The sequence below is a fragment of the Populus euphratica genome, unplaced genomic scaffold, assembly GCF_000495115.2.
Source record: "Populus euphratica unplaced genomic scaffold, PopEup_1.0 scaffold121.1, whole genome shotgun sequence".
In the NCBI taxonomy this organism is placed as follows: Eukaryota; Viridiplantae; Streptophyta; class Magnoliopsida; order Malpighiales; family Salicaceae; genus Populus; species Populus euphratica.
The window spans coordinates 612,973-635,604 of NW_011499968.1; the positions used below are offsets into that span (position 1 = coordinate 612,973).

Genomic DNA, 22,632 nt, shown 5'->3' on the forward strand with positions numbered 1-22,632 from the left:
TCTACGGTGCAATAATAGGAATCTATCTTTTTATTATTCCAATTTTTTTTTCAAAGTCATTGTATTTAAGCGTTTCATGGTTATTCATGGTTAGTAGAAAGTGTAAGTGTGTGTGTATATATATATATAACCTGCAAAGTATTTGATATCTTGTTTGGTACTGTAGTAATTTCTATTTTTTTCAAAAAATGTTGAAATTATTTTTTATCTGAAAAATATTAAATTTAAATATTTTTTTAATGATTTTAATGCATTAATATCAATTTTTTTTCAGATTATTTTAAGAGATTTCAATTGAAAAATACTTAACACTGCATCACTAAATACTAAAATCTTTAAGTATGTTCGATAAAAGAGTCATTCCCAACTACCAATCCCACTATAGCTGCATGGGTCAATAGAATATAACCTGGGAGCTTGATTGTTAGGCTAATGTTAGGGATACAATTACAAGAATTTATAATTTAGGTACTGAATTTGTGTATTTTTTTCATATTTTGTGGACTGCTTTGTAGTTAACACTAATTTATTAATCCAAATAGAGTACAAGTAAACCAACACATTTTCCCTTGGAAACCTTCATCTTCAAGACTCGACAGAGAGAGAGAAAAAGAGAGAGACCACACGTGCCATATCTCTTTCCCCGACTCTCTCGGCAGCAGTCTGCTTCTCTGGTAACATCTTTTTTCTTTGTTTGTTTTTTAAAAATCTTCATCAGTTTTCTGTCGGTTGATTCTCATCATTTTTATCATATATTGACTGTTTTTGTGCACAATTCTTGTTTTTGATAATCATAGCTATTTCTTTTGATTATTTGTCTTGATTATCACTCTAAAGATTCTTATTGATATGAATTTATGTGGTTTTCAATCATTTTATACAGTTATTTGTTACCACAACATAAAGATATAGAGTTGATGAGATGATGGGTTCTGGGGTTCCTTATGGTTATAATAATGGAGGTGGATCATCCTTTTCCTCTTCAAATTTATCACCTTTAGCCCCACCTTTCACTGTTGATAGGTCTGTAGCAAAACCCCTTTTGGATTTAACTGAGCCCCCTCATCCTGTTAGCTTGAATCCCTCTTTACACAATTGGGCTTCCTCTAACTCTCACAATCCCAATTCAAGACCCGATCTTTTTCCCATTCCCAACCTGGAATTTGATTCCATACCGTCCCCAAATGTGTTTGGATACTCATCACCTACTCCCCAGGTGCCGTCTATGAACCACCCTCTTGTTTTGGCATCGACTGATGCTGTTTTGTATGGTCAGAGTAACCCTGGCCTTGCTGAAGCTGTACCGTACTATCCGTCCTCGTATGTCTCGCCTGCAATTGGTAGTGATGGTCACATGAAAATCCCCCACCAATCTGGTTATGAATTGCTGTCTAATTCCTATGTTGGAACGTCTAATGGATCATCTCACAATGATTATACTCAAAGCTCATTGGGTTTGGAGCATGCGACTCAGTGGAGTGGCTTGTGGGAGGGAGTTACTGATTGGAATCAGAGCAAAAAATTGCAACTTGATGGAGGTTTTTGTGAGAAGGAGAATTTTATTAATCAAGGTATCCTTGTCTAATTATTCTGTATTGTTATTACTGAGAATCAATTTATAGTATCAGTGAGTATAAAATTAAGTAAAATTACTTTTTGTGCTACTTTGAGCCTTGCATTTTGTTCTTGTCGATTCATACTCATTAGTGATTTGTTGTCTTTACAAATTACTGTGCTCACGATTCTTCATGCCATAGACCTTGGATACTCATAGTTTCTTAGTTGAATCTCCACCTTAGAATGTGTTATTTTGAAGTCTCTATCCAGAGTCTGGTGCATCAAACACTCTATATTGATCTGTAATTGTTCTGTTTCGTGTCATTTGGTTAATTTCTCCATGCCCATTGACAAAGTATAAGAAGGATGAACATAATATGAAAGGGTGATTTTCTCTCATATCCAATGGAGGGGATATGCATGTTGTCTTGTTTTCTTTGTAATTGTGAGTAATTGTATTTTTATCTCTCTTCTGTGTATCTATTATTCTAACTATGTTTTCTGAAGACTGCTGGGCAAACTATAGGTTTCTACAGCTAAGCCTCTTTGTAACTTATCCATTCCTAATTGATACTGAGGGGATGTAAATAACACTGTCATTATTTTTAATGTATTACATGTAGGATTTGGAATATATCCCTTTTACTCTGCCATGATCTGTATCATTGGTGTTAACTTTTATCCTTAAGTCATTTTAAGTCTTTAAGGAAGCTCTTCTTTACCATCTACTGAATCATTCTCAATTATAAATAATCATAACTACATTGATTTTTTTTAGCATTAATTGCATAGTAGTTCTGTTTTTGAAGTATGCACCCAGTGGAAAATAAATGGTAAGATAAAGCACTTTTAGCCTGGAGAGTTATCCATAATCTAACATTTCCTTAATTGCTACTACTTGCAGGGTTTTCTGCATTCAAAGATGTGAGCAAATGTGAAGAAACTTCCCTTGGAATTGACATGGTTGGAAGGCAAATGCACACCGGGTCTGCAAGCACAGGACAACTGGATTATAAAGCCTTCCTTGTTGAAAAACCCCAGTCCATGCCTACAACACCACCATCATTGATATTCCCTCCAGCAGCACCACAAGCCTATCCTCAAGTGTCATCCTCAAATGTAGTCAATTCTCCGAACAATCAAATGCTGCATTTCACTTCATATGGAAAGTCCCCAAGGAAGCGTGATGCTAGTTCAAATGATATGATGCCAATGATGAAGCCTTCACCTGCTGTTGTCATTAGACCCCCGGGACAAGATGCATATTCATTTAAAAATATAAATACTGGTACTGATGGTGATGAGAAGGATTTTGCTGGCAATAACACCTCTTTTGCGCAAGAGCCTAATCCATTTATTAGCTCCAAAGGCAAAGTTTGCTATGATTCCAGCCTAGTTAATTTTCATCTGAAACAAAATGATGATTCCTTTGCAGAAGTTCCCTCCAAAAACCATGGAGAGTTGCTTTGCAACAAAAATATTTCTATTGAATTCTTGGATGAACTTTTCAGAGAAAAAATGGAAAATAGAGTTCCTTGCAACAATCTAGATTTCTTCAATTTGGCTATGGATGGTCATGAGGCTGCTGGTTCTGTAGAAATTACTTCTGAAAGTTTAGATCATTACTTCCCTGCTGTGGACTCGCCATGCTGGAAAGGGGCTCCAGTTTCTCATCCATCTGCATTCAAAGGTTCTGAGGTTGTGAATCCACAGAATAAGGTAGAGGCATGCAATGGCTTGAATCTGCAAGGCCCTCAGATTTCCCCTTCCACTACGAATGATGCTGTAAAAGACTGCCCTGAGAAACAAAGTAATATCTCCATGACCTTCAATAATGACAGTCTGGAGCATCATTCAGCCTCTTCTTTTAAGAAGCCTTTAGTTGCTAATGTGTTGTTTAGAGAAGGAATTGATGATGCTGTGAAATATGGACACTGCCAAAGGAAATCAAGCTATTGCAATGAAGCTCAAATTTCTGATGTCATTGATGAACCTAGGAAAGAAAGTATACTGCCTGATTTTAAACCTGTCCACACTAAGCAGAAAAGTCTTGAAGAAGGTGAATGGCCATCTAAGAAAAATTCTGATGTTGCAGGTGTTAGAAGGAAAATTAACGACAACCCTGATGATTGTTCATCTCATGTGCCATATAATGCTATAGAACATGTCTTATTTTCACCACCTTCCTCAGAACATGCTCCTGCTCAGCACTCTCAATCACAGGTTGGGGAATCATCGTCAAAGATGCTTGCACGAACACTTGTTGATACAATGCACAACCTCTCAGAATTGCTTCTATTTTATTCTTCAAATGACACATGTGAATTGAAGGATGAAGATTTTGATGTTCTTAAAGATGTGATTGACAATCTTGATATTTTTATATCCAAGAATTCAGAAAGGAAGAATTCAACACAAGAATCATTGATTCCTCGGCGGGCTACTTCTCAATCTCCTGGAAAGTTATCTGAGCTTTACAAGGTATTCCATCATCCTGTTTTAACTTCATATAAGACCTTAAATTTTATGTAGCCTGGAAGAAGCTATGGATTCATAAAAGGTACGAATCAAAGGCACTGCTAGTGGAATGGTGAAACTTGTAAAACCCAGTTCCCATCACACACTGACATTGACCTCTCATTGGTTTGTAATTTATGGTTCAGCAAATTTTAGTTGTGGTAAGATCAGTCCATGATCCAATCCCACACCTTTCCCTTTCTGGTGTTGAATCTGTGATGTCCATTTAAAAATACTAAACCTTTAGGCATTGTCTATATGATAATCTTATTCCCTCGCCCCTCATCAATCTGTCTTGAGCATGCATGTCTCAATATCTTATCACCACACTGAATAATGTAATTTCAGGACATGAATGTAAATTGCCCGTCAGTATCTACTGTTGATATTGTTATTTTTTCAGGGCCAACTTGAGTTGCAGCATTTTGAGGATGAGAAAGAGTGTGAAATTGTGTCTGATGAGAGAAAGGAGAAACTGTCAAATTTGGTTTCTATGAGGGGTGCTACAGATACAGTCAAAGATGATAACGTGACCCAGGTATTCTTTTGTTGCTATCGCATGTGTTTTATAGAAAGTCCAATCTCAAAATGATTCTTGCTGTGTAAGGATGAAAAAGAGAAGAAAGAGAAGAATACTAAATTTCTTTGGTACTGAAACGTGATTTGCAGGCTATAAAGAAGGTTCTTGCCCAGAATTTTCCGATCAAAGAAGAATCAGAGTCTCAAATTCTTCTGTACAAGAATCTATGGCTTGAAGCAGAAGCTTCACTGTGTTTAGTGAATTGTATGACTCGCTTTAATCGATTGAAGATGGAGATAGAGAAAGGCAGCTCCCAAAAAGTAAATGGTAAACGCATTACCTATTTCGTATCATCACGTTAATTTATGCAATCAAAAGGCATGTTTTCACTAAAATCTTTGCGTTTTCTTCTTAGATTTTTCTTCTGCAGCCCCAGTTGTACCTGGAAATTCTATGATCATGGAGAATCTTTTGAGGCCTAAGGTTTCATCTGACATAGTGCCTGCTGAAGATGAGGGTAGCCCTGTTCACAGTGTTCCAGATTCATCTATCTTGAGCAGAAACAGCCATTCAGATGATGTCATGGCCAGATTTCATATCATAAAAAGCCGGGTTGATGCCTCTAATTCTCTGAATACTTCAGCCATGGATTTGTCAAGTCCTAAGGTTTCTCCTGATCTGAACAAGGTTGACAAATTGGCACATGACACAAAAGAGAGCTCTAAGTCCAATATATCTTTCCAGGATTGTATAAGGGGAGCAAGCAGTCATGCAGATAATGTTATGGACAGATTTCGTATCTTAAAATGCCGGGTTGAAAACTTGAGTTCTGTGAATACAGCCACTGGGGGGATATTGGCAAGTTCTATGGTTTCTCCTGATCAGAACCAGGTTGACAAGTTGGCACATGATACAAAAGATAGCATTATGTCCTATACCATCCAGGATTCCCCCGTGTCAGGAAGGAGCAGCCATGCAGATGATGTTATGACCAGATTTGGTATTTTAAATGGCCGGGATGACAACTCTAATTCTGTGACTATATCAAGTGTAGAGAAATTGTCAAGTTCCAAGGTTTCTTCTGATCTGAACAAGGTCAGCAAATTGACAGATGATACAAAAGATAGCATAAAGGCAGATGTAACCATCCAGGATTCTTCCATGTCAAGTGCATCAAGCCAGGCAGAAGATGTTGAAGCATCTGTTATTTTGAAACACGGAGACGGCAATACAAGTTCCTTGGATATGGAAGAGCATCAGCGGGTGAGTATTGATAATGGGTACATGGATCTGACAAGGCTTGCTCGAATGGGTAGAGATGGTAGGAAAGACAGAACTTTGGATGTAAATATGGAACCTCTCATCCCAAATTATCGAGCTGACTCTACTGAAGACAAACCAGCTGAAAAGGAGTTCCGTTTATTTATAAATGATGATGCTGAGACTCAATCTCGCCTCACGGATAAGGTCGGAGACCAACCCCATGCTGGCTGGTATGATAGCTGTTCCTCAGATTGGGAACATGTCTTGAAGGAAGAGCTTGCAGGGCAGGGTTATTAATCCTCAAGCTGGATGCTAAATATTTTCCTTCTCTGTTAATAATACTACGTTTTCTGTTTTCCAATAACATGTATATTGTTGTGACTTGACATTTACATGGGCTTGCTCTGATGAGAGTTCGATGGCACTCTGATCATATTAAATGTTTATGGACTGGTTTCGATTTTGTAAATATATTTATTGTTGTACTCCCATCAACTTGAATATCCATGTTTTTAGTTCTTACGTTCTGGTTGTTTATTTTTATGTTTAAAAAATGTTTTTAAAGAATTTAAATATTTTTATTTTTTATTTAAAATTAATATTTTTAGATATTTAAATGTATAGCTATTAAAAATATTTTTTAAAAATAAAAAAAATATATTTTTAAATGAAAAATAGTTGCTGGCAGATGAAAGGGGTTTCAGTTTCATCTTTTGAATTTGTAAACCCACTGGACAAATCCCCCAAAAACTTCAACAACAAAGGGATTAATTCAGGGTATGATGCCCTTGAATTTACCATCATTTAAATAAAATAAAAACTCCGAATCAACCGTTGCAGTTTGACCAAGTTAGTATTGCTGGAATTTATGTAAACTTCCTATTTCTCAAACAAGTTTATTTTATTTTATGGCCACTAAATGAAAGACCAAACTTCCTATTTCTTTTGCTAGTCCAAGTTATATATATATATATATATATTGTCCATTGGTGAATAAATGGAAGCCTTTGTATTAATGGAAACATTTGTATTGGGTGCAATTTGATATTTTCAAATGACTGATTAGACTTATAAGGGATATTTTGATTCTTTTATATCCAATAGTTATTTTTTTATTAAAAAAATATTGGAGCTTGTTTACAACACAAACACCCCATAAGAAATTTTTAAGAACACTTTGAATTGTGAAGCATAAATCACCTAAATTATTGTTGGAAAATTAAATCCAACAATTGTCTAAACTTTTGAGAGATCAAAGTTAGTCCAAACAATAAATCTAAAAAATATTAATAAAACAATAAAATTAATCCAAACAACAACTTCTAAATCTAATTATGAGAAATTCATCTAATAAGTGATAAAAACATTTTTTATTAGAAAAATTCCTCTAAAATCAATTGAAAAAATTTAATTCCAATTCAATGTTTGAATCTCTTATTATATATATTTTAAGGTAATAAAATACTCTATTATGATCGGATCTTTTTTGAATCTAAACTTATTTTATTGGTCTATAAAAATATTTATTAGGTCATTCACATAGCTTGTTTGGTTCGGTTCAAATCATCATGTAAGGTTCAAATCATCATGTAATTGACATAACCTAACTTTTAGGTCCTCCAATTTTTTTTTTCTAAAAATATATTTAAAAAAAAATCTAGAAATTCAAAAATTCACAAAAGCTTCCAAAAAATTGTTTCGGGTCACAAAAGGCAGGGAATTAATGTACAATTGGTTAGAACATTATGTGGACAAGCAATTTGGGTATTTTTAAAGAAGAATTGAAGAATAGACTAAAACTAGTCAAGATTGGACAAATTAGAAGTTTGAGACATGTACAATGTTTCAAAGTTTAGAAGTCTAATTTTGTTAACTGAGGGCCTAATTGGAGAGAAAAAATAAATATTTAGGGCAAAATTATTAGAATGGAAAGCCAATTGCTTAATTGAAAGAAGCAAAAACTTGGAAGGGCTTAATTAGTATAAACAAGGGTCTAAATGAGAGAAAAATAAGTTTAGGAGATGATTTGGTCAAAATTGAAAGAATTAAAGGTTTAGAGACCAAAGTGTATAGGTGTTGAGATTTTGAGGTGTGAAACTGGCTAAACAAGGAAAAATTGAAATAATTGAAAGTTTGAAGGTTCAATTAAGGGCTAATTTGAAAATGTACAAGTCTATAGACCACATTGAGAAAACTCTCAAAATCAAGGGGCCAAAGGGAAATAATAAGGACCTCATCGTTTCATCCATTAGGTAACCACATGAATGGTGTGTCATCCCAATTACATAGATAAACCGATACGTCGTCTATTCCTTATTGAAATTTGGTGTACCAAGTTCTAAGAGACAGAACTAATGAGCTCAGTTTACCCCTTTCAATTCCTTTTTTTATCTCCATCTAAAGGATAAAAAAACACTTAACCCCTCTTCTGGAATATCATATATCGTCTCAAGCTAAAGCCTTGCCCTCTCCAAGCTCTGAACCACTATAAAAGCCAACTAAAAAGGTATGCCCAAGCCTATCGTCTTTTATGTATAAGATAGTTGATGGTGAGGATGAGTGGTGGGGTATCAATGATGGAGATTGAAGGCTATAAAAAAGCCCTAGTTGTAAGGAGTAATGGGCAAAATAAGGATAAAAAAAATATACAGGAAAAAGTTATGGAAGTTTAGTGAGAACCTCATGTGTTAGAGGGGTAATTCCCGTCATAGTGTGTTGACGTAAGGTTTTCTTGGGTTTGTTTGTTGATGTAATAGTGTGTGAACTAACTACATAGAATTTATTTTTGTAATTTTTGATATAAAATATTAAAGGTCAATGATAATAATATATAACTACATAAAATCTTTTAAGGATATACTATTATTCCATCAATATTAATAATATATAAAAGATATTTATTTTTTATTAATAATGTATAATAAATAATGTGTAAAATATATTTATTCATCTTTGATACCATTAAAAGAAAATTATTTTCTTATTTTTTCTCTTTGTATAAAAAAAAATTCATTAATTATAAATAATTTATGAATTCTTCAGACTTGAGGTGGATATTCAATTGATTTTCAATATTTTTAGCCTATATATATATATATATTTATTATTGCATTTTTTTTTTAAATTATTAGTTAAGCATTTAAGAGTCCTTAAATTTATAAAATGAATCTTTTATGGATACTAATTATCTTAATATACGAAATAACAGGTAAAAGCTACTAGTTATCTTGAAAAAAAGAATAAATTAAATTATTAAAAACAAGAAATTAAATGATTATCTAATAAAATAAATAAGTATTGCTCCTGAGTTGGTTAGATTTTTTTTTAGGTACATCATGAAAATAAGTGTGAATGGGGGGTTGTGATTTCTGGGCAAAATCAGGACATCATCAATCGGGCTTGTTGGTGACTATTAGAGGATGAAGGTCAATTCGAGTCTATAGGGGCAAACTTTCTCTTTCACTAGATTTGATGTTTCTTCTGCTAAACTAAAGAACCAAAGAGAAAAAAGAATCTTATTTCATATCGATTCTGTTATAGCAGCAGAGGTGTATATATATACATTTGATTTCCATTACAACAGAGGTAGTGATGTCTATTAACTACTATACTATCAATTATATGCAGAGCAATCGTAACATTACAGTAGAAAGGAAGCTCTGCAACTCGTGTTGGGCTTAAACTGAAACTCTGCAAGTTATGCAATTTATGTTGAGGTTAAACTCCACAATCAATTTGTAGGAGGACTTGCAATCTGTGTTGGAGTAGGAATCTGTTGCTGTCCTTCAACATCTGTTGTTGGCCTTCAATACTCCACGAGATGAAATATTTGTAACTATCAAAAGATTTAATAGTTGGTACCCAAACACCAGAATAAACAATATCAAATATTTTATTTACCCTAGACAATGAAGGCATAAATGGAAGTCTAGCAGACTTAGACAAATGACATGCATCACATGGAATATTTTTGATATCAAAGTTGGGCATTAATTTGCTTTTAATGAAACAAAGAATTTGGTGAGGACAATGTTTAAGAGGTGAGCTAAATGTTGGTGCCATAAAAGTTGTTCTTAATGAAACAAAGAATTTGGTGAGGATAGTGTCTGAGGAGTGAGCTAAACGTTGATGTCACAAAAGTTGCTCTTAATGAAAGAAAGAAAAAACATACATTTGATGATACTTGTTGTTTGAAGGATGATTTAAAAAATAATAAAGCCTTTTAAAAAAGAAAACCTTCATTAATCATCTTTTTGGTAGCGAGGTCCTAAAAAAAAACTTGTTGAAAGTCAAATATAATATGAAAATTTAATGTTTAAATGATTTTATCAATGGAAAGTCATTGAAATGGAAAGGAAATAACATATAGAATTGAGGATTCTGTACTATTGAACAATAATTTAATCTTTCATTTATCTTTGATGGAGATATTTTTTCCATTGATAATAAACACATGAGTTAGAGATAAAAGTCTGTTAAAATTACACAAGTTGGTGACTTTATTAGTTATATGATCAGTGACATATAAATCAATGATCCAAAAATCATGTATAGTACTAGCTACCAAGACAATTTTAAACGCAATGAAAATGCTTTGTGTTTTCTTGCAAGAGGTGAGCAGAGTTTGCAAGGAAGCTTGTAAATTTACCAAGAAGCGCCATAAAATCGAAGGCAGATGTTGTCATGGCAGTATCACCATTTTCATTAAGATAGGCAACAAAGTCATTGAGAAAGGCAGATGGGTTGGTAGAAAAATTCTCGACATTACTAGAAGGAGAACTGGTGAAGTGAGCAGGAAAATCAACGTGACCCTTATGCTCGTAGCCCCTTTGAGATCTCTTCTCCTTTTCAAAATTCAACACCTCATAATAGAATGGCTAATATTATGACAATGGTGACACTTTAAATTAGGTCGTTTGCTCTTGTAAGGTCTGTCATTGTTCATTGATTTGTTGACAACATAAATATGAGATTCTGATAAAGAGATTTTACAGTAAGAATTCATAACCTTTCTACAAGCTTCTTCTCGTTAAATGGTAGCACATTAGTAAGGGATGGAAGATCAGGATTCATGAGTATCCTGCTGCGAAGATCTTCATAGTTTGACGAGGCTAGCTAAAAGCTGGAGGATCTTGTCCTTCTCTCCATGTTTTCTTAATTCTACTGCATCAACCATGTGGAGATGATATAGTGCAAGTTCACTCCACATACTTTTCAGGTCTCGAGTAATTGGATATATGTCTTGCCATCTTGCTGCAGATTAACAAGATTTCTGTTGATTTGGAAAATATGAGATGTATTATTCTGGTTTCCATACATCTCTTTCACTGTTTCCTATAGTTCAAAAGATGATTCTGAGTAGCTGAATATTTCAGCAATATTAAGTAACCAAGACATAACAAGTTGGTCCTTGCATTGCCGTGCTTCATAAGCTTATGAAGGAGAATCAGGAGGTCTAATATGGCCATTAACATAGCCATGTTTGGATCTGCCACCAAGAGCAATTTTCATAGCTCTTGATCGAAGATAATTAAATTCATTTAGCAATACGGAGTCTAAACATTCATTAGGATTTGGCTCTCCTTCCAACATATTGCAAGATCTATTGGTGCCATCAGCATTATCCATCTTGAACGAGTCTTCCATAGGGTTTTAAACAATCAACATGATATTAAGGACCTGCTTTGATACCATGAAGAAATAAAGAGAAAGAAAAATCTTATTTCATATCGATTCTGTTATAGCAGCAGAGGTATATATATACATTTGATTTCTGTTACAACAGAGGAAGTGATGGTCATATCAAAGTCCATGTCTATTAACTACTATACTGTTAATTATATGCAGAGCAATCGTAACATTGCAGTAGGAAGGAAGCTCTGTAATTTGTGTTGGACTTAAACTGAAACTCTGCAAGTTGTGCAATTTGTGTTGAAGTTTAACTCTGCAATCTGATCTGTAGGAGGACTTGCAATTTGTGTTGGAGTGCGAATCTGTTGCTGTCCTTCAACATCGGCCTTCAATATGACCGGTAACACCCGCTCACTGGATCTGTTTTCCCTCTTGATAAAGCACGAAAAACTTTTATCTTGATGTCGTAACAAATCGAGGCTTGTTCACATCAGACTAAACTCTCTTGACAGATGCAGCAGCAGAAAATCAAGTGAAACCCTATGCTGAAGTGCTAATTGTACAAAATTAATTTTTTTTTTGTTTAGAATGTTTAGCTGTGATGCATTGTTTGTAATTGATCTACCAATGAAACTGTTTTGCTTTCAACAACAAAAATAATTAAAAAAAAAAAGTAAAAAAGATTGCCGCTTCGAGGTACTGGAAATGAAAGATGACCTTATAGCACAAAATATAATTTGTTTTTTTTTTTTTTAATCACATACATGCATATACAGTTGTAGAAATGTACGACTTCTTCTTCTATTTCAAATAAATGTATAGCTAATAATTTCACATCAAGTTGCGGCATAATGTAATAAAATCACAAATATCAACCACAATACAATAATCTCGAACAGAAATCATGTCTTTAGCCCGCAATGAAAAAAAAACTTGGTGGCCAAGGGTTCAATAATAAAATCTCCTTACTAATCTCTTTATTTATGTTTAATTAAATCAAATAAAATATTATAGAGTGAGTATACTATATTTTCTTTAATTAATTAATTTAATTAAGAAATAAGATGTATTTAAAAAAATTAAATAAAAAACTCGAGATATCTCAAATTATCTTAAAATCAGTAAAAAGTCTGTTGAAACAAATAAAAAAAACAAAATTCAATTTTTATTATATAAATATTAAAAAATAATATTTAAAAAAATTATAAAACATCATTTCCATCCATAATAAATGTTTAATGGAATCCCTAGCACATGGTTTTGACAAACTGTGGGACTAATTCAGGGGGTTTTTTCTTATTATGTCGCTGGACTAAATTATTGCTGGAAAAATGAAATCAGCTATCATTAGCAATAATACTTTCATAATATCTTTGTACTTTTGAATTTTGATGAAGGAAATACCAACAGCGAGAGCTCTATGGCTACAACCATTGTTAATTGCTGTCATCTCAATTTGGTCAGCTATCTGGATCGATTTGGTTCTGGAATTTAAAAAAAAAAACTATCAAATCAAACACTTTATAACTAATTTTTAATATAATTATCGAGTGAAATTCGTTTGATTTTGAAACTGACATAAATTAACAAGTAATTAAATAAACCAGAACATGTTTGTTTTATGATTTTGTGAAACTATACAAAGAACAGTAATTTATTTAGTTGATTTCTTGGATGCTGTTCTTACAGTGTAAATTCAGAAAATTAAAGAGAGCTTCGTTCATGCGAAGTGATGACTACAGAAAAAGATGTACTAGTTCGATGACAACCAAATTTAATATTTTATAATACATTAGTTTTTAATTATTATTTTTTAAGTTGTTATTTAATTGAACTTGATGATTGTATTTTTTATTTTTATGAGATATATAATAGTTTATTGAATAAGAGATATAAAGATAATTTTCCGACCTCATCGGATTTTGATCTAAATTTATGATTGTAGGCAGGAATGTTCTGTAAGCTTGATAAAAATCATGTAGATGGTATATATATACCTTCTTACTGGTTCTATAATCCCAGGAATAACTATCATCTTTCTTCTTTTCCTTTACTTTCAGCTCTATTTTAATTTTAATGTGTAAATTTATAATAAATATTTAATTTATATATTAAGATAATTGATTTTTAAATACTTGAATTTTATATAAATTCAGAATTTTTAATAATTTTCTATTTCTGTTCAATAAATTTTATTAAATTATTAAATCTGTACAAAGTATGGATTAGAAACACTTTAAAATATACTAAATTACTTGGCAAGATTTTGAAAATTCAAACACAATTATATATATCTAGAAGCTTCCAAAATCTTTAGCCACGCAGAATATTCTCCCTCTGTAGCTAAATTTGTCGCCCTCTCAATTAGTAAAAAACATCAGGTTTCTTTTCTTTGATCACCTCGTAATTCTTTTTGCATGTTCTGATTACAGTGCAATCATATTTAATTGCTAGCTCGAAGGTGGCCATGAACGAGTAAGCCTTTACCATAAATTTTGCCCAAGTCAACTCGGGCATACAACCTGTACGAATCTAGACTAGGTTAGTTAATTTGCTACAGATATGTATACTTGGCTCAAAATTTGTTATCTGTGTTTTATTTCTATATATGCCTTTTAAAAGAAGATCAAGGACAGAGAGAGAGAGAGAGAAGAAAAATAAGGATTTCCTCCTACTAGAGATACAAGGGACGATACCAGCATTTTCGTAAGAAAATTATTTTTCTTATTCTTCCACATGTTGTTTCGAAGCTGGGGGCTTCTCAACTTGCACCAAAAATTGTTTAAGATAACAATCATCGCGGATGAATGTGGAATAATGCTCCCTTTCTTTGGCTATAAATAGCATAAGATTATGCAAGCTTTCAAGTAAGTGGGGAATTAAGGATATAAGTAGCTATTACAAAATTGTGGGCATAATGGTGAGTTCCAAGAAGCTAACTCAAATGTGTGTAACTTTTTGGGTGGCAGTCCTGTTTTGTCCAAGTGTCCAATCTCATCTTCAAGTAGGGTTCTATAGAAATTCATGCAGGAGGGCTGAGTCCATTGTGAGACGTGCTGTTAGACATGCTATCCATCAGGATAGAGGGGTTGCTGCTGGTCTTATAAGAATGCACTTTCACGATTGTTTTGTCAGGGTATGTGCTTATGCTACTTGAAAGTTATTAACTTGATTAGACCTATAATTTTTATTATTGTTTTATTTAGGGTTGTGAAGGATCTGTGCTTCTTGACTCCACCCCGTCAAACAAAGCAGAAAAGGACTCTCCTGTAAACTTCCCTAGTCTGCATGGCTTTGAAGTCATTGACGATGCAAAGGCCAAACTAGAAGCCGAGTGTCAAGGAGTCGTTTCGTGTGCTGATATCCTCGCATTTGCAGCGAGGGATAGCTTTGATTTAGTAAGTAAAAAACCTTGTGCTCAGCCATTTCCCTTTGCGGATTCCTTAGGAAATTATTAAATTTGTACGTAAACATGCTCCAACCCTTTTCATTTCTTTTTGCAGACTGGAGGGCTTGACTATGATGTTCCAGCAGGAAGAAGAGATGGCATAGTTTCACTAGCCTCGGAGACTTTTTCCAACTTACCTCCCCCAAACTTTAATGTCGATCAACTCACTCGGAGATTTTCAGACAAGGGTTTAACTCAAGAAGAAATGGTTACACTCTCTGGTATATAACTGGCAGCTAATTTAACTCTTGATACCATTTTGATTCATGCTTAATGAAGACAGCTAGATCATTATCAATTTATTAATCACAATAAATTAATCCGTGTTAATTAACACTATATATTCATGTGACAAAACAGGAGCACACACCATCGGTGATTCACTGTGCAAGTCCTTCACTGATAGATTATACAACTTCAGTGGCACAAATAGCCCAGACCCAAGTTTAGATTCCAGATATGCAGCCAGTCTGAGGAAGAGTTGCCCACAAGATAGTACAGATCCTAACTTCGAGGTGCCAATGGACACTCGTACTCCCACCATCAGTGATGTAAATTACTACAAGGATATACTGGCAAACCGAGGCTTGTTCACTTCAGATCAAACTCTCTTGACCAACATAGCAACAGCAAGAGAAGTAAAATCGAATGCAAGGAGTTCTTCACGTTGGAAGAGAAAATTTGCTGCAGCAATGGTGAAAATGGGCCAGATTGAAGTTCTGACTGGTAACAAAGGAGAGATTCGGGAAAATTGTAGGGTCATCAACAGCTGAAGTTAGGAGCTAGCTCAATTGTTGTACAACTTATTTGAAGTTTGAAGATTCGGAGATTCGAAGTCAAATTGTCATTTGAAGATTTATCTTATTTACTATGTGATTTTCATGAAGTTGGGTTAACAACGGATTGTTGTAAGAGGTTTCCTAAATAAAATGTGATCAATTTGTCGTTTTTTAGATATCAATCCTTTTTTATTCTTTTTATATATAATTATTTAGAACTATCAAAACACTGAACCATATTTTAAAATGAACTTTCCGAAGTATATAAATATGAACCGACAAATAAAAAATAATTGAAGTACAATAATTACATGATAATTCATTCGTCAAGGATTCTTGTCCCATGTTAGTATCCTAGTTCAAAATAATAGAATGACTTAACTTATTTTTCAGCTAACCTTTCTTATTTATATATATAAACAGTACATGATAGTATAGTAATTGTAGGAATCACAATATTAAAATAATTATACAACAATTCCTACACACACATTCTATACAATATGCTCCCTCAAGCTAAGGGTGGAGAATTAACTTAAAGCTTGTAATAAAAAAATTAAATGAAGCAATGAAAAGCGGCTTAGTAAAGATATCTCTAAGTTAATCCTAAGAGAAGATAAAATAAATATGAATCTTTATCTTCACAACCTAGTCTCGTAAAAAATGATAATTAACTTCAACATGTTTCATATAAGCATAAAAGATAAGATTTGGTAAGAGATAAGTGGCTCCAAGATTATTACACTAAATGATAAGAGCAGAGGCAGACAAAATCTACAGATCTATTAATAAATATTAAAGCTAGATAACTTCAGCAATACCGTATGCTAAGGTTTTATATTCAGTCTCAATACAAAAGTGAGCAATGGTGTGTTGCTTGCCTGACTTCCATGAGATCGACATCTAACCAAAGAAAAAAAGGTAATAACTTGTCGATTTGTGATCATCAAATACTATCTGCTCAATCTGTATCTATAAAACCATGTAGAGTAAATGAGGAACTACAAGTGATATGAAAACATAGGATGCCATACCTTTAAGGTAGTGTAGAATACACTTAACGATGGCCCAATGAGAATTTATAGGAGCATGCATAAACTGACAAACTCAATTAATAGCAAAACAAATATTTGATTGATGAAGGTAAGTTATTGAAAAGCATCCATGATTTGACGAAATCGTGTAGGGTTAGAAAATAAAGCATTTGGTAGTATGGTAACTTTCAAAGTAGAGATTGGAGTATCAACAAGTTTGCAGAAAGTCATATCAACCCAAGTAAAGATGTCAAGAATATATTTTTTGTAATGCCCAACACTTTATATGTAAAAATATAGGTACTTTTGTATAATTTGGTATGTAAAAATATATATAATTTCTTTTTATACAATTCTCATGTAAAAGTCTACCAAAATTTTCGACAAAATTTTGATAGTCTCCCCTATACCAAGAAGTCCCATGTTATCAATAAATAACATGTTTACACTTCTAATATCTCACATCTCATAACTCAATTATGAGCCAATCGTCTTGGGTCTCAATCCAAGGTCTTTTCTGTAATTTTGAAACTGTTAAGGCCTTGTTTGGGTAAATTTTGAATTCTTGCTATTTTGTTACATGTAAAAAAAGGTGTGTAAGAAAAACACACATTGAAAAAGAGGTGTGTGTATGTGTGTGTGTGTTTTTATCTATGTTATTGAATTATAAAAATAAAAAAAAGATAAAAAGAATTAATTGTTTAATTTGAATGTAGTTTAATATCTAAAGGATAAATAAAATCATGTTATATTTTCCATGAAAGTGTAAGAATATATTTCTACACATATTCAAGGATTTAATAACTCATTTATTAAAACTTTAGTATTTAATTAATATTTTAAAATTTCAAATCACATCAAACCACAAAGCAGCTTATCTCAGGTAGGGTACGTTAGGGGTGTTAATATCTTTCCTAACTATAACTAGTTTCTTATCTTTGAATTTCTGGCAATGACCAGTATACCCGAGTTTCCTAGTAACCCTCAATGAAATACTAGGTGGTGACTTCCAAAAAACTAATCAAGCAAACCAGATGAAAAAATCACCAAATCACCGCGCGGGGGACATGCGACAATTGTGATCCCTTTACTCAGGATCCTAACATATACTAAATGTTTGTAAGTCCATGCATGGTGATCCCCTTACCCGAGATCCTAACATACACTAAATATATACTAGCCGATACGTGATGATCCCTTTACCCGGGATCCTAACATACACTAAATATATGTTAGTCGATACATGATGATCCCCTTATCTAGGATCCTAACATGCACTAAATGGATGTTAGCCCATACTTCATAGGCATCGATGCATGGTGATCCCCTTATCTGAGATCCTAACATACACTAAATATATGCTAGTCCATACCATACATTGCACTTCTCATATTTTCTATGTTAATGATACTTCCATCATTTGGTAATTTACACAAAATACCATTCACCTTGAACACATATACATTCAGGATATTATCCAAAATCACAATATCATCATGCAAACTTTCATTTCTTCATATAATATCTAATATTTGCTAATTCACATTTCATACCAATAATATATTAAATGATGGAATTTAACTGACAACATAGATATGGATCACTTACCATATAAAAGTGTCAAAAAATTATGACAAGATGCACAGTAACATTATACAATTCTTTGTTTTTCTCGGGCAACACTCATGACACAAGTCGTCATGTTTAATCCTATTTCCACTCCTAAATTTCTTATCCTTTATTATTGTAAATCAACATCCAGCATAAATAAATAAAATTTTAGAATATATTAAACTCTTCAAAATATAAAGAGATGAGATGGTAAACACCTACCTGTTCCTTTTTGTGGTCCTATTTTGCTAGCTTGGGCTCCTATAGTCAATGCCTCTCCTACTCCACACAAGACCATCATTTAATATCATTCTTTCCTTTTTCCAATGTTTTCTTATCAACTAGCAAGCATCGTTATATGATTTCATGCAAGATTTTCATATCTAAATTAGATCATTATTTCACGTTCACATAACAACTCGTTAACCTGAACCGTGCAGACTTATCTAAGGTAATTTGTTAACCCAAACTTATCTCCCCTCAATCACTTTATTTGAGACTCTAATTTCCCATTAATTTTTGTTCTTGGGGCTGTCAATACCCATTAGTAGTTTTGTCACAACATCCTTGCTTTAGTTTCTTGGGGACATTTTTGATCTCTAATGAAATGCCCCCACAACCAGGATAAAATAACAATCTCATGTCAATTGAAAAACAGAGTGATTAAATTTTCTTTTTATATGGTATTCATATGGAAGTATACCAGAATTTAAACTGACTATTTTAAGTCTTGAATTGCTACTATCTTACGGTTACTATCTAAATCTTAAATTCTATTGTCTTACGGTTACTATCTTTGAGAACGTTTAGGAACGCAGTGCAAACAACACTCCTCTAAAATTCAAATTTTTATTTTTTTCTAAAAAATATTTTTTTGTATGTTTTGGATCGTTTTGATGCACTGATCTCAAAAATAATTTAAAAAATAAAAAAACATCATTTTGATATATTTTGGTATGAAAAACACTTTGAAAAACAACTGCAACCACACTCCCAAATAAGCTCTAAACATTGAACTGTTATTGTATAATAGTTACTGTCTAAATCTTGAACAATTACTTTCTTATGATTATTATCTAAACCTTGAACTTACACACCTGCTTTTTCCACCAAACATTTGACAGTAGTTTCAAACAACCATAAATAACAAATAAATAATATTCAACACAATCCATGAAAGTCAAGTTGTAACTCATTATTATAAGTATAACATATCCAAATATCAACTTCATCCAACATTGGAAATTCTAGAAACTTGGGTTTAATCAAATTGACCTAAAACTTGTAGATATGTTATGCAAGAAGCATAATCTTTGTTTGGAGTTTTTTTTTTTCTGATTTCCACCATTCAAACTTTAGATAGCATCTGGACACACAACATATCCAAATTATAGACCGATCCAACGGTAGATGGAGGAGAAAATGATTAGTGACTGAGATTGTCTAGAAGTGTATTTTCCTAAAAATGTTCCTCCCATGATATCTATGAAATGGAGACTAATATAGAAGATCCCTCTAACAACAATGTACAAGACATGGAGGAGAACAACATATTTAAATATCATTTAAATCCAATGGTGGAAGGTGGAGTTATAACTATTAGAGTTTCCACCATCAATATGTCTTCTCTCTAGCCTCTTTCTAGACTCTCTAAACCACCCAAATATCTCTCTTTTATCACTTATTGACTCTTTGTAACCATTATATGTTAACATTTTGGTGTAGCTTTCATCAAGGAATGAGAAGAAAATGTCATAGAACCCTAACCCCTCTCTTACTCTTGCAAGTCATCGCAAATTTATAGTGCTTTCTTGTCAATTGCATCTTTACCCCCACCTCTTTTTATCATTTGTACAAACCCCTAGCTTTTTTTTATTTGAACATTGACCCTCTTGATCTTATTTATTCATTTTGTCCCCACAAAGTTTTCTTTTTAACAATTTAGTATTATGTTCACTTTTCATTTCACTAATTTCACCATTTTTATCTTGATTTAGGTTTCTTTAATTTTATTTAACCCATTTTACTATCGATTAAATTTTTCATATTTTAATAACCCATAAAAATTATAATTGAGGGTTTATATTTTTGTTGTCGTATCATCAAACCCAAACCTATGGACTGAACTTCAACACTTAGAAAATAATAAACTACACCTAAGTCATGAAGCTTAAACTATAAGCTCAGTAACTCTACTAGATGGTGAAGCATAACAGAGTTGCTGCCCTTAAGCAGGATATCATTAATATATACTAGAAGATAAAAGATATTACTACCAATAAACAAGATAAATAAAGAAGTGTAAACCTTGGAGGCGTGAAAACCAATAAATAGTAGAAAATCACTTAAACAAGTGTACCATGCCCTCGGTGTTATTTTAGGCTATTCAAAGACTTGTGCAAACAACACACATGAGATGGAAGAGTAGAATCAACAAAACATGAAGGTTATTTAAGTATACTTCTTCATTGAATGTCACTAAGAAAAGAATTATGAATTTGAAGTTGATGAATCTTTCAATTATGCAAAACCATAATCAAGAAGACTAATATGACGGTTGCTTGCCTAATAACTAGATTGAATGTTTCAAAGTAATTAATGCCTTCTTACTAGGAAAAATATCTAGCAATCAGACATGCCTTAATGCTCAATGTTTCCATCAACATGATGTTTTATCCTATACACCCATCAACTACCAGCAACATTCATTAAAGGATGAAGGGGAACTAAAGACCAAGTGTGATTAGAGCGTAAGGCTTTAATATCATTGCACATAGCATCATGTCAAGCCGCATACCTATCATCATCAAAGATTGCAATGGGTTCAGAGGTAGGAAAGAACATTACTCAAGAGGAAACAGGAGCAGTGGCAGCAGAAGCAACCAAAGGAAGAGGGATAACATGGTGACCCAACACCAGTAGAGTTCTCATGCTAAAAACCAAAGGGAACGGAGCTCCTATCTATACCTGCACCAAGATGGTTAGATAAACATGCATGTGATGACGAGGAAGGTGAGGGGTAGGGCTGGTATGGTATGGGTGAACAGAGGCAGAAATGTTATGTTGGTAGTCCGTAGGGGTGTGAAACAATGGTGAACATAGCAGATTTGGGAGGCGGGTTGTAGTGAGTGGTATGGATGAAAGAGAGGAGGACTGTGAAATCTGTTTAGATTTATCAAATGAAAACACAAGTTCATGAACACGGACATGATAAGAAATATAAATGCGTTGAGATGCAATGTCAAGACATTGATAACCTAGATGAGAGGAGCTATACCTGAAAAATACACATGGAGAGAAACGAAAATCTAATTTATGATTGTGATAGGGATGCAAAAAAATTAAAGCAAAAACCCTTATAAGCATGCAAAAATGATAATCAGGAGACTGGTGAAACAAACAATCAAATAGAGATTTATTTTCAAGTACAAGGGTAGGCATATGATTTATAAGATAAATGGAGTATTTAAAAGTATAATTCCAAAATTTTAATGGTGTTTTACACTATTCTAGAATAGTAAGTTTGGTTTCCACAATATGTCTATAACAACGTTCATGAGTATGAGGAAAAATCAGACAATGATAAATGTCAATAGTTTGAAAGAAAACGGATAGTTTTTTATATTCACTACCCAATTAATTTAAATAGATTTATTTTTTAGTGAAAATTGATGCTCAACGAGAGTTTGAAATGGATAAAAGACAAAGTAAACATGAGACTTGGTAACAAGAGGGTAACACCATAGATATTTTATGTATGTATCAATAAAAATAACAAAATAATAAAAATCATATGAAGAAAAAAAAAAACAGGGCCCTAAACATCACTAAAAATTAAGTATCAAGTAATGTTAAGAAATGAGATTTCATCTTAATCACATAATCCTTTTCCAACAATTGTCCCAAACTCAATGAGGATAAATCCAGATAGCTTGAATGGAAAAAGTTGGATGAAGAAGGGTGAAAGAAGCATTGGAGCCGGCAAATCAGCGCAGAATCACCCTTGTTTGAAAAATAGGTTACATATATGTTGACCTGAAATGGACTTCTGTAGTGACTGAAATGGTAGAATTGTTTTGGCTTTCATTTCTGATGAATTCTAGATCCATGGAAAAAGACGCCTTGAACTTGCAATAATTTTAGCATAATTAAGTAATCAAGGGCTGAGAACATATCAAGATCTTGTTGGGAATTTCGACCGGTGATGTTCTGATACTTGCTCATAGGAGAGCCAAGCACACTGACACAATATTTAACGTGGTTCGGCAAAAC

General features: G+C 33.1%; 2 protein-coding genes across 3 annotated transcripts; both read left to right on the plus strand.

Moving 5' to 3' along the window:
* The first annotated feature begins 549 nt into the window (after positions 1-549).
* LOC105139120 (uncharacterized) lies at positions 550-6,352 on the plus strand. Of its 2 annotated transcripts, XM_011045451.1 has the most exons (7): positions 550-674; positions 884-1,571; positions 2,462-3,562; positions 3,653-4,038; positions 4,478-4,612; positions 4,744-4,921; positions 5,010-6,352. In XM_011045451.1, exons 2-7 carry the CDS (start codon positions 923-925, stop codon positions 6,152-6,154), a joined length of 3,594 nt encoding a protein of 1,197 aa, XP_011043753.1. In that variant the 5' UTR covers positions 550-674; positions 884-922; the 3' UTR covers positions 6,155-6,352. The 2 variants fall into 2 exon arrangements, with proteins under 2 accessions (XP_011043753.1, XP_011043752.1); XM_011045450.1 differs by having other exon boundaries at positions 2,462-4,038.
* An 8,011-nt stretch (positions 6,353-14,363) lies between these two features.
* Positions 14,364-15,735, plus strand: LOC105139119 (peroxidase 5-like). Its single transcript, XM_011045449.1, has 4 exons — positions 14,364-14,624; positions 14,695-14,886; positions 14,992-15,157; positions 15,297-15,735. The coding sequence occupies exons 1-4, from the start codon at positions 14,406-14,408 to the stop codon at positions 15,707-15,709; spliced, it is 990 nt and encodes a 329-aa protein (XP_011043751.1). The 5' UTR covers positions 14,364-14,405; the 3' UTR covers positions 15,710-15,735.
* Positions 15,736-22,632: the final 6,897 nt, after the last annotated feature.